Below are 13,439 nucleotides of genomic sequence, written 5' to 3'. Positions count from 1 at the left end.
AACAGTTGAACTGATTTTTAACCAGTTATTCTAAAAGTTTCCTAGTCGGGACCCAAGTTTAATTTTCTCTGGTTCTGAAATGTAGCAAAGCTTCAAAGCCTGAGTAAGGAAAAATGTTGGGTTGTTTATTTCAAATATGAAGCTCTTCCGTCAAGAAAACATTTAAAATGCAGTCGTCTAACAAAGACAGCCTCTCAGTTTACTGCTTGTGCAAGTGACCTTTCCTGTTTTTAGGCCAAGTCTGAAATAGGATCCAGTGTGTCTACAATACTGCTGTGAGTATGACTTTACAATTACATCAGATGAATTTTCTATTACCTATTTCAAATGAGTTGGGGAGGTTTTTTATTAGTTCCTTTCTTTATTAAAACATATGGCTGAGAAGTAGTTTTCACCTCCACAATTGGACACTGTATTGGCAAGTGCTTTAGCTCTTCACTAAGAGAGCTCAAGGCAAGCAGTAAGTACAGCAGTGTGTGAGGCCCGCAGGGGACTGGCCGGCCTGAAACCACATATTTCACCTGGGTGGGAAATTGCCCATATGGTGTCCTTCTGAAAGTGACTTGTTCTTCCCTCTCTTTCCTCTTGGCTTTCTCTAAGGGGCGTTGTAGAATGTTGCAGTCAGTCATCACGATGTGGACCTTTTTTTTTTTTTTTTTTTTTTTTGTTATTTTGGGTTGAATTCTGCTCATTTAATCCTTCAGAGCTGGATATATATATATATATATATATATATATATATATATATATAGTCTCTTATGACTTCCTTTTGGTTGTCATAAGCTGTGTTTTTGACTTTCATATTTTAACATCCAACCTTATTAGAGCCAGCTTAAGCAAATATATGTCATACGTATTAACCAATAGTTTTCTTTGAAGAATGGATTAATGTTTGCTTTAAAACCTCCAGAGATTAAAGCACTTGAAAACTATCCATGTCAACTTTAAAAATTATCTGTACCAATTATAATTCTTCAAATATAAACTTTTAGAATAAAAGTAAGTTTTTATAACATTAAAGTGCTCTTCTTTTAATTTCTAGTTTGGAACCCTCTAGACTGTGTAAAAGAAAGATCCACCTATCTACATCTGTATCTATCTGTCTGTCATTCATCCATCTCTTAACTATCCATCCCTCTATCTTAGACAAGGCCTAGCTTTGTCGCCCAAGCTAGCCTGCAACAAGCAATCCTCCTGCCTCAGCTAGAATTACATACCGGTGACCCTTCCATGGTCAGTCGTTCCCAACAGATCCCTCTCTACCTTTTAGAATTAGGGTGTTAGTATGTAACCCAAGCTGGCCCTTGAATTCACGATCCTCCTGTCTTAGCCTCCAAATTGCTTGTGTAGCACTATTGCTTGATATTCTTCCTTTGTTTTTAAACTTTTTCCCTCTTCCAAAATAGGATACATAATGATAGAAGTTTTTGAAATACAAATAAGCAAAAATAAGAAAGTTAAAATGGCCTTTAATTTCAACATGCAGGGATAACCACTGTTACTAATATGTTAATATTTTGTACATATTTTTGTATTCTTTTATAATTTGGTTTTTAAATGGATTCATAAGATACACTTTTGTTAGTCAGTTTTGAGTTTACAGCAGATCTTGAAAATATTTCTCTGCCAATGTTATTTTTCTCACAACTGATTTACAATATTTCCTTGAATGTTTGACCCAGACTTTTACATCACTTCCTTCTTTTCTGTTATGGAGAAAGTGGAGGAGATAGAGAAGGTGGAGAAGGTAGAGAAGGTGGAGGAGGTAGAGAAGGTGAAGAAGAGAGGAGGAGAACATAGAGAAAGTGGAGAACATTGAGAAGGTGGAGAACATAGAGAAGGTGGAGAACATTGAGAAGGTGGAGAACATAGAGAAGGTGGAGAAGGTAGACAAGGTGGAGAACATTGAGAAGGTGAAGAACATAGAGAAGGTGAAGAACATTGAGAAGGTGGAGAACATAGAGAAGGTGGAGAAGGTAGACAAGGTGGAGAACATTGAGAAGGTGAAGAACATAGAGAAGGTGGAGAACATAGAGAAGGTGGAGAACATAGAGAAGGTGGAGAAGGTGGAGAACATAGAGAAGGTGGAGAAGGTGGAGAACATAGAGAAGGTGGAGAAGGTAGACAAGGTGGAGAACATTGAGAAGGTGGAGAACATAGAGAAGGTGGAGAACATAGAGAAGGTAGAGAAGATAGCAAAGGTGGAGAAGATGGAGAAGGTGGAGAACATAGAGAGGGTGGAGAAGATAGAGAGTTTGGAGAAGAGAGAGAAAGTGAAGATAGAGAAGGTGGAGAAGATGGAGAAGGTAGAGAAAGTGAGAAGGTGGAGAAAATGAAAAGGTGGAGAAAGTGGAGAAGGTGAGATGGTGGAGAAAGCTGACTTCCTCTTTAGACAGACAACTAATCAGTGGCTCTGAGCTTTCCCTACCTTCAGCTTCTTCTCAAGTAGAAAGACTCGCTAGTTGCTCTTTTCTGCCTTCCCAGGATACTGCTGTATTTTACCTCAAGTCCCACATGAACTCTGAAGAATTCTCAACCATATATCAGCTTATATGAGTTGCATGTAAATGTCGTCTCTTGGTGACTTCCATTAAATAAGAGCATTAGATGTTGTGTGCAGAATAAAGACTGCACAGGAAATGAGTCCACACCATGAACCATCATCATGCAAGCTGGAGACACAACCCTCACACTCTGAGGGGAAGAATTCCTGGATTTAAGTTGTTTCAGGTAGATGGGTTGTTGAGAAAGGAGATGCATAATTTACCTACAAGAAAGGCCTTCAAAATGATGGAACATAATCAGCTACCCTTTTCCAGTCAAACAAATTAAATTCTTTCCCCATGCATATCACTAAATTGTAATCCTGTATAGGGAAATTACTGAATCTAACCTTAGGCAGTGGACATATTTTAGAGTTTACATTTAAGCAACAGATCTCTAAGAATTAATTTTAAGACTGACTTCATTTCTTTTGAAGAAATGGACCTCATACCAGAATCAATTTTTCAAGTGTATTTGTAAATGAGTGAGGGTAGCTTCTCATAGTAGATGTGTCTCCATTAGTAAAGTACTCATTGTATGGCTTCCATAATCGTGGCATGACATTTTCTCCAGGAAAATTGCCAGTAGGGAGAATGAAGTTTTCTTAGTTTGTAGACATATTTCTTCTTATAGAAATTAAATAGTGTGGCAATTTTAGAACTCAGATAGCACTTGTAGTACTCATTAGTTAATGGAAGAATTTAGCACAATTATATACAATACAAAGAGCACATTTCTCTGAGACTGCCTAAATGTTTTCCAAAACAAATAGTGTGGAAAACAAGAAGCTGCTTAGAGAAGAAGATAACCCAGAAAGAATAGTAAAACCCTTCTCTTGGCCTTTTTTTCTCCTTCATAACTGGATCTTCAGAAAACAGTTTAGATTAATTTTTATTTCAGTTGTTAAATCACCAGTGACTATGTCTGAACTAGCAACAAAAACTATCTAAAGTTCCCATCAAAATAACTTCTCATCTAAGCCATTAGGAAGCTCTTATGCTGTATACTAATGTCAACCTTAAATTATATGTACTGAAAACCATATACTATAATCAGAAAATGTCTTAGAACTGACTGACTTTTTCAATGATATTTCTCACCCCCTTTCAAAATTTGAAAGAAGAAAAAAATAATTTTAAAATATAACCACAGTCCTTAGAGCGGTTCAATGTATAATTGAATGTTTTATTGGTAAAATATTTTGTTTGGAATTTCTGAACTTTTATGCCAACAATAAAATACTTTGTTTTTTGTTTTTCAGCTCACAAATAATAAATATGAAGACCGAACTTTCATTCAACATCCAAGCTCTTGCAGTTTGGGCAAATGTATGTTTAGCTAGAAAGTGAGTAATGTTCCCTTTGTTGCTGTTTCCCATGTCCTTGTCTTGAATCTGTGTTTTATATGTTGTCGAGTGCTGCCAGCATTGTCTTGTGTTTAGGATAACTCCTAATCATTTCTGTCTTAGTTAGGGTTTCTATTGCTGTGAAAGACACCATGACCACGACAACTCTTATGAAGGGAAACATTTAACTAGGGTTGCTTACAGTTTCAGAGATTTCGTCTGTTATCATCATGGTGGGACATGGTGGCGTGCAGACATGGTGCTGGAGAAGGAGCTGAGAGTTCTACATCTTGCTCTGCAGGCAGCAGGAATCTGTGCCCACACTGGACGTAGCTTGAGCATAGGAAACCTCCCGGCCCGCCCCCACTGTGGCACACCTACTCCAACAACCTCCTAATAGTGCCACTCATTTGGGAGCCATTTTCTTTCAGCCACCACAATTTCTGTTAAGGCAAATAGCTACTGTTTCTTGATGTCTTATTTTATCTTATGATTACAAATAAGTGACTTGAAAGATGGGCTGTTAGATTATCTCAAACCTTGGATTTGATCTTTTACTCTGCCCATAGCTAATTATTATTGTTGAGTTGCAAAAGAAGCCTGCACCTCTATAATTCCTCCAATAATTAAAAAAAAGAAGAAGGAAGAAGAAGAAGACTGTCAGGTGCAGGACTGTAAGTAAGCCCAGCAGAACCTGGGGCAGAACCACCAGAAGTTTGAGGCCAGATTATATCATCAAACTGTTTATTTTCATTTGTTTACTTTCTGTTCTGTTGGATGTATTTGTTTGTAAGTACACATATATCTGTAGTTCTATTTGTCTAACAATTAACAGTATAAAATAATGTTAGCAACATTTTCTCATACTAAACAAACAAACAAACAAAACTGATTGTTTAAATGTCCACATAATATCTTCCACCATGTGGTCATGGAAAAAAGTAATTTATGTACCATGTGTGGTGCACATGCACAGCAAATGTTCCACCTCTGGACTGAGCTGTAGCTGAAGATGTACTGGGAAATTAAATGTTCTCCTGTTTGAGGGCCATTAAATTGCTCCCACTTTTCCACTGTTATAAGTGGTACTAAAGCATTCAAGGGTTAATGTTTATTTGCGTTTCTGGTTATTGCTTGAAGATGTATGTATGTCTGCTTTCCTGATTGCTGAGTCAGTGATTGTATATTAAGGGGATTGGCAGAGATTACTAAATTACCCTTCCTCAAGGGTTGCACTAGTTTACTTTGTCATGTCACTGCTGAATTCTTACTCTGACAGATTTGCCATTTTAAACCTTAATTTTTAAGAATGAAACTGCATTTTTATTTTGCCTGTGCTTGATGACTTCTCCGAGTTGACAGGATTGCTAGTGTGTGTTTCTGTGAGTTCCTCTGCGCTGCTGCACCATTGCAAGTTAACTTGGCTGCAGTATGTAACTGTGTTTGCTATCCTCCTGCCGTCAACCACTCCATGGAGATTCTGAAAAGTTGGCTCTTCCTTCTTAAAAATAGAAACTGTTAAAGCTGCAGATACTGCCCGATACTCTAAAGCTATGTATGTTATTGATATTTACACACACAGGTAATTTTGGACACATCTCTGTTTTTGTAGGGACAGACGGCAGTCTTCATTAGTGTGGCTTTTCACTGGAATGCTTTGCATTTACTCCTTATTCTTTGCTTGGAGAGCAAATTTAGATATTTCAAAACCACTTTTCATGGGTGTGGTAAGTTTTACTTTGATAGATCTTTTAAACAGTAAGTTTGTGAAGATTGTGCAGATTTGCCCTTCGTGAACTTTGTGAAAGGACGAACTAATTAAAAAATAGTATACACACACACACACACACACACACACACACACACACACACACACACAACCCCAGCTCTAGGGAGGCTGAGTCAGGAGGATCAGGAGATCAAGGCCAGTGTTTGTTCCATAGTGAGTTCGAGTTCAGTAGGAGGAAGGAGGTTCCTACCATGTCCTCTTAGGTCACCTTCCATAAGCCTGTGCAGATAACCTGGATCCTTGTGTTGCTGTCTCTGGGACTGCGATAAGGATTTTTGTTTGTATTTTGTTTTGTTTGAGACAGTCTTTCTGTAGTGCATGGTTCTCAGCCTTCCTAATGCTGTGACCCTTTAATACAGTTCCTCATGTTGTAGTGACCCCCAACCATGAAATTATTTCATGGCCAGCCGGGCAGTGGTGGCACACGCCTTTCCTCCCAGCACTCGGGAGGTAGAGCCAGGCAGATCTCTGTGAGTTTGAGGCCAGCCTAGGCTACAGAGCGAGATCCAGGACAGGCACCAAAACTACATGGAGAAACCCTGTCTCTAAAAAAACAAAACAAAATTATTTCATGGCTACTTCATAATTGTAATTTTACTACTATTATGAATTGTATTGTAAATATTTGATATACAAAAGAACTGATGTGTGACCCCTGTGAAAGGGTCGTTTGAACCCCAGGGGTCACAATCCACAGGTTGAGAACTGCTGCTGTAGTGAATTTGGTAACTTCCTGCCTCAGTTTCCTGAGTTCTAGCGTGACAGTCAGGAGCCACCATCCCTCCTTTTAGTTCTCACACTAGAAACCAGAGATGAAAGTAACCCCTTTTTGAAAGCTGACCCCACCTCGTCTTTTGTGTGTATGTTCATGAAACCTAATAAACGATGCTCTGCTTGGCCCTCTAAGCTTTGAAGCAAGTGAGGCGAAGATAAGCTACTCTAAGATGGTGGGTGAGCACCTTTATTACTGAGGATGCTGTGGTAGGGAATGTAACTTCTTCCCGTGAGCACGGGGCTCCATCTGCTGTCTTCCAAAACAGACAGGCCAAGTTTGCTCACCATTTGGCCTCACCAGCTGGAGCTCCAGGAGAGTCCACTGTGGACCCGTACTTCTTGTGGGTGGCTCCCTCGCAATGGAACAGAGAGGAAGAGAGAAGGTTGTGTTGGCCCAGTGGAAGCTGCCAGTTCTGTTATCAGATTAGTCCCCTTCATCCTACAAAAAGACATCAGGGAGGTGGGCGGGGGGGGGGGAAGTGCAGTAGAGTAAAGCCAAAACATTTCTTTATCTTTTTCACCTACATATTGCTGGAGCAGAGATGAAGCCTGGAGTTCTGAGGTGACTGTGTAGGCACATGCCAAATTAGGAAGGAGGAACAAAGGAAAATTGGAAAATAAATTGACCTAGAACTGAGCTAGAGAAGTGAATTAACAAGGCCTAACTAACGATAATAGGTGTGAGCAGCTACGTGTAAGTGATAAATGTCTTAAAATATGTAAGTTCTGGTTGATGACATAAACCTGTCAGCTGGCCACACTGTCCGCATGTCTCCTTCCCAGGTGGAGCGGTTCTGGATGCAGAGCAACGCAGTGGTGGCGGTTCTCGCTGGCCTCGGTCTGGCCACACTGGTGTCTGAGACTAACCGCGTGCTGAGCTGTAAAGGGACTCGCTATCTGGAGTGGCTGTCGGCAGCGCTGTTTGTAGCTTATCAAATATTCTCCAATTACAGGTAACGACATAGGGTTATTTCCCTGAAATACTGCAGCACGTCACACTAGAGACATTTGGCCATGTGTGTTCTAGGACTGTTTCATTCTGTCTGCTGCTTTCTGAGATGAGTGGGGCAGCTGGGAGTGGTGCCTGGGTTGTCAGCTCTGACATTTGTTATGCTCCTGCTCAGGGTGTTGTTGGAGGCCATCACAATGAGTGGAAGCCGCGCATGCAGACTGTGGATTTTCCTCTAAAGAACTCAAGAAATACATTGAAGAATCTAGATATATACAAAATTTCATAATTCAAATACCCTTAGATGGAAAATGAAAAGATTTGAGGTTCTTCTATATCCCTTTATGCCTCAACATTTTCATCTTTTGAGTAATTCTGCCCGTTTTCTGATTAACGTGTTGTAGAGAATATTCATTATTTTAAATTCTAAAAGTTAACTATAGATTTTTCTCAAAATTTTTAAATAGCCTTACAATGAAAACCTGGGAGTAAACAAAGGTTTCAAGTATTCAGTGACAATTGATGGATTTTTCTAGCAGGACCGTGTTCCAGGAGCAGAAGAGCGAGCCCTTTCAATGATTTGTTAGAGCGATTTTGACCAGTATAATTTTAAAACATTGCATTCTCTCTTGCAACTTAACTTTTTAAATTAATTCTTGCCAGGCCAGGGAGATGGCTCAGTGGTTAAAAGCACTGGTTGCCCTTCCAGAGGACCTGGGTTCAATTTCCAGCACCCACATGGTAGCTCACAACTGTCTGTAACTCTGGTTCCAGGTGATCCAACACCCTCACACAGACAAGCATGCAGGCAAAACACCAATGCACGCAAAATAAAAATAAATTAATTAAAAAAGATTAATTCTTGCTGGGCCTGATGGCACATGCTTTTAATACCAGCGCTTGGGAGGCAGAAGCAGGCAGATCTCTGTGAGTTTAAGAACAGCCTGTTCTGCATAGGGAGTTCCAGGACAGCCAGAGTGACATAGTTAAGACCCTGTCTCTAAATAAATAAATGAATAACTACATAAATTCTGTAGGTTAGCATTCCAGGAGTGGGCTTCGTTCAGCATGGTCAATCCAGGCCCCATCGCACTATCTCATGCTCCCTGCCCCACTGCTTCTCCCCCTTCTGGGTGCTCCTCCCTTCTGTTACCCTGTCTATTTTCACCTTCCTTAAGACCTACCCCGTTGACCCCATTTCTAGTGGTGTGACTTACAAACACATGCCCACATAGACATCCGTACATTCTTGCATACATACACATGTATACATATGCATGTACATATATACACATATGTGCATACATACACATATACATATGTACATACATGCACACACATTTTAAATCTCAGATTCACTTATGAGAGAAAGCTACAGTTTTCAGTTTTCTCTAGTATTTAGTTATCATAATAATTTACAGTTGCATCCATCCACTTGAAAATGTTATAATTTGACTTTTATTGCTGTAGATAATCCCAGTGTGTATTTATACCATGTTTTGATTATCTACCTCCATGCTGATGAAGCATGCTGGGTCCATGTCCTGACTAGTGTGCATAGTGCAAACACAGCACGTCTGTTGTGGTCATACAGAGTCCTTTAGATAAATGCTCAAGAGCAGTACAGCCGAGGAGCATAGGAATTCTGTTTTCAGTTCTTAGGACCTGCCACGCTGCCTTCCTTTATGGCGTCACAAGCTGACTTTTGAAGCAGTGGCAAGGACCCTCTTTCCTTGCATCCTTGCCGTTTGTTGTCTGTTTTCTTCCTGACAGCAGTTCTGACTGGAGTGAGATGGGATGTCTAAGCAGTTTTCATCTGCATTTCCCTTGTGGTTAAGGATGTTAGACCCTTTTTTAAGGATTTGTATTTCTTCTTTTGAACACTGTGTATTCAATTTATTCATCCACTTATTGATTACAATTCTTGTATCTCTCATGTATTAATCCCCAGTCCAATGTGTAGTTGGTGAAGATTGGTTTTCAGCTCTGGCGATTGTTTTCTTGACTGTACAGAGCTTCTTAATTTCATGTAATTCCACTCATCACCTCTTGGGATTGCTTCCTGTGCTAATGGATCCCATTCAGAAAATCCTTGCCTGTGCCTATATTGTGAAGTCTGAAGTCCTACATAAAAGGGCTTTGACACATCTTGGATTTTGTGTGTGTGTAGGAGAAGAAATACGGATCTAGTTTCATTCTTCCCATATGGCGGTCTGGCTTTTCCAGCATCATTTGTTAAGCAAGCTATCTTTTTTCAAATTGGTTTCTGACAGTTTTGTCAAAATTTGGTAACAATGTGGATTTATTTCTGGATCTTCTTTCTGTCCTACTGGTCTATCTGTCTGTTTTTGTTCCAGTACCATGTTTTGTTTTGTTTTGACTGTGTCTCAGTAATATAGTATGAGACCAGTATTGTGATGGGATCGACACTGTTCTTTCTGCCTGGGATTGCTTTAGTTATTTTCAGGGTCCTTGTGCTTCTCGGTGGATTTTAGTGCTTTTATCTTTTTGTGAAGAAAGATATTGGAGTTTTGATAGGGATTATGCAGAAACAAGTAGTTGTTTTAGATACTACAGCCATTTTCACTATATTAATTCTGCCTAATCGTGAACATAGGAGATCTTCCCATTTTCTAGTACCTCCTTAAAGTTCATCAGTGTCTTTAATTTTTTACTGTAGAGTCTCTTACTTTCTTGATTAGGTTTGTTCCTAGATAGTTTTTAAAAAGATTGTGAATGAGAATTTTTTTCACTGATTTCTTTCTCAGCAAGTTCATTATTGGCGTATAGAAAACTGGTAGTGTTTATATTCTGATTTTGTATCCCGATACTTGACTGAAAGTGTTTATCAGGCTTAAGTTTTCTGGTAGAATTAAGGTTTTTTTTAAATAAAGGATCATGTTGTCTGCAATAGGAATAAATTGACTTCTTTCTTCCTATTTGTATGCCTTTTATTTGTTACTGTTATCTCATTGGTCTAGCTAAGACTTCAAGAATTACATTGAATAAGACTAGAGAGGAGAGAGTGGGCACCCTTGTCTTGCAGGTTTTAGAGTATAATATTCCCTATGGGTTTGTCATATGTGGCCTTTATTATGTTGAGGTATGCTCCTTCTATTCTTAATGACTTCATGGCTTTCATTATGGAGGAATGTTGAACATTGATGAAGACTTTTTATGTATCAATTAAGATGCATAATACATCTTAAGATCATTATTAAGAGGATTATACAATTTCTGTCCCTGTCTTTATGTCCTAAATTATACTTACTGATTTGTGTATGTTGAAACAGTCTTACATCTCTATGGTTAAAAAAAAAAAAAAAAAAAAAAAAACTTGGTCATGGTACCTGATTTTCTTAATGTGTTCTTGAATTCAATTTCTAAGAATTTAAAAGATTTATAATTTTATTTTAAATTTTGTATATGTGGGGGGATATATGCGATATATGCATGTGAGTGCAAGTACCCACAGATACCAGAGACATTGGATCACCCTGGAGTTAGAGCTACAGGGGTTTGTAAGCCACCATTGTGGGTCCTCTGGAAGAGCAGTATGTGTTCTTTACTAAGCCAGTTTCAAAAACAATTATTGTGATTTTGGCATCCTTGATCACCAGAGAAATTTCTCTGCAGTTGTTTTTGCTGTGTCTTTATCTGGTTTGAGTTTGGTGGCATTTGCTGCCTTTCTGTCTTATAGAACAGTTTAAGGAACATTGGTTGTTGAAGATTTGGTAGAATTCCCCCAATGAATTCGTGTGGACAGGACTTTTCTTGATAGTAGGATTTTTATTACCATTTTAATCATTATTTTTATGGATCTGTTTAAGTTTATATACTCTTGATTTAATTTTAGTAGGTCATATGTGCCTAAGAATCTGATCTATTTTTCCTAGATTTTCTAATTTTTTAAATAAGTTTTCCAAGTGCTCCATGACAATTCTCTGGATCTAACTGGGATCCGTGGTAATCTTCCTCTGATTACATTAATTCCAGCCGGTCAGTCCCCACCTCTTGGTAGGTTTGGCTGGGGCTTAGTCTTTATATAAAGGTTCTGATAATTGTGCTTTCATTTTTATTTGATTTTAAGAACTCTTTCATTTCTACCCTGATTTCTTAAATGACCCACTGTTCATTAAAGAATGTAATGTTCAGTCTCCATGTATTTGTGGCTTCTGTAATTTTCCTTGTATTGATTTCTAGTTTTATTATACTGTGATCTGGTAGATATATGAGGGGTTTTGTTATTTTGTATTTGGTAAGTCTTGATGTATGGTCTAGATTGTGACCTATTTTGGAGAAGATTTGATGAGTTGCTGAGATTAATATGTATTCTGTTTTGTTGCAATATATCTGTTAAGTCCTTTGGCCTGTGATGTAGTTTACCTGTGACATTTCTTGTTGAGTTTCATTTTGGAGGACCTATCTATTAGAGGAATATTGAAGTCACCCACTGTCATTAGCTCCGGACTTATGTCCATTAATGCTTGTTTTTGAAATTGGAACTCGTCCAACATTTGATGCCTGTATTTACAGTTGTTTCAGTTCTCTTGATGAAATGCTATCTGTTAATCATCAGTAGCCATTTTTATCTCTTTGGAGTAATTTGGGTTTGAGGTCCACTTTACTGAACATAGGGATAGCTATGCTGGCTTTTTTTCTTTTTCTTTTTTTGCTTCCATTTACTTGGCTCTGTCTGTGGGTGTCTTTCCCAGTGTGTCTGTCTTCTGTCACAGTGTATAGTGTCCTTTAAGTGTCTTCTACTGCACCTGTGTGGCAGCCGTGAACTACATTACTTTGTGCTTGCCTCGACATGTCTTTATTTCTTCACCAATTTTTATTTATTTATTTGTTTGTTTTGAGGCAGGGTTTCTCTGTATATCCCTGGCTGTCCTAGAACTCACTTTACAAGACCAGGCTGGCCTTGAACTCAGAGATCCGCCTGCCTCTGCCTCCCCAGTGTTAGGATTAAAGGTGTGTGCTGCCATCAATTTGAAAGGCATCTTTGCTGCACAGAGCAGTTTTGCTTGGGCAGTTACTTACTTTAGGAACTTAAAAGCTCTCTTTCCATACTTTTCTGGCTTTGAGTTGTTGATGAAAGGGCTGATGTCGTTCTGATGGCTCTACCTTTATGGTCAGTTGTCATTCCCTTGACAGCTTTTGTTCACTGCTTCTTTGCTAAGTTTTGACATCTTGACTTGAATATGTTTTTGAGAGGTTCTTCTTTGGTCCTGTGTGTGCATTCTTGATGCTTCTTGTGTTTGGATGTCCATTTCTTTCTCTGGATTTAGGAAATGTTCTGCTATAATTTTATCAAATAGGTTTTCTGTGTCTTTAGTGTTTATTATTTTATCTCCTTCTTCTGGCCTGTGAGTTCTTAGATTTGGCCTCTTGATTGTGTCCCAGAGTTTGTGGAATTGCTGGTCATGTTTGTTTATATTTTTTCCTTATTGATATTTGAATGCCATATTTCACTGACTTGGACTTCTACCTCCGATAGTACTTCTTGGCCTTGGGCCAATCTGCGGGTGATGTTTTCCAGCACGCTCTTCTTTGATTCACTGAGTTTTGCTCTTCTAACCTTTCTACTTGTTTTCTTTCCCTGCCTGCCAAGTCTCAGTTTTCTTGCTGGGTTTTCCTTCCATGTCGCTCATTTTCTTGTCCTTTTTGCTTACTTTTTTCCTGTGGGTTGCTCACTTTCCTCTCGAGGTTTGTATTAAATTCTTCTGCTTGTTGGTGTCCTCTTCTAGATCATTGATGTTACCAGAAAACCTTTGAAATCTTTGCCTGGCATTTCACCTGTCTCAGTATCTGGGAGTTCACTGCTGGAGGAATTAGGATCTTTTGGGGGGTCATGCTGTTTTGATGTTCATGGTTTTTGTATTTCTCCAATGAATTTCATTAGCTGTTGGTTTGGATATCTCTTCTGGATTCTGGTGAGGATCTTGAGAAGCCTACTCTTGAAGACTCAATCCTCAGGACCACTTAGTGAGGAAGCAACAAACTGCCATAGCAGTAAAATCAAATCATACAGCACA

The 13,439-nt window shown here is 38.9% G+C and overlaps 1 protein-coding gene across 4 annotated transcripts in view; it reads left to right on the top strand.

Annotated features, from left to right (window-relative positions):
- Tmem260 (transmembrane protein 260) overlaps positions 1-13,439 on the top strand; it is a 72,712-nt gene that overhangs the window by 37,676 nt on the left and 21,597 nt on the right. For all 4 annotated transcript variants that reach the window (XM_037208582.1, XM_028873557.2, XM_037208581.1 and 1 more), the window contains exons 7-10: positions 235-275; positions 3,806-3,889; positions 5,502-5,616; positions 7,236-7,405. In XM_037208582.1, the coding sequence (XP_037064477.1) occupies positions 235-275; positions 3,806-3,889; positions 5,502-5,616; positions 7,236-7,405 (410 nt within the window). The remainder of the gene's footprint in view (positions 1-234; positions 276-3,805; positions 3,890-5,501; positions 5,617-7,235; positions 7,406-13,439) is intronic.

This window comes from Peromyscus leucopus, chromosome 9, assembly GCF_004664715.2.
Source record: "Peromyscus leucopus breed LL Stock chromosome 9, UCI_PerLeu_2.1, whole genome shotgun sequence".
Taxonomy (NCBI): Eukaryota; Metazoa; Chordata; class Mammalia; order Rodentia; family Cricetidae; genus Peromyscus; species Peromyscus leucopus.
This window is presented reverse-complemented; position numbering and strand designations above follow the sequence as displayed.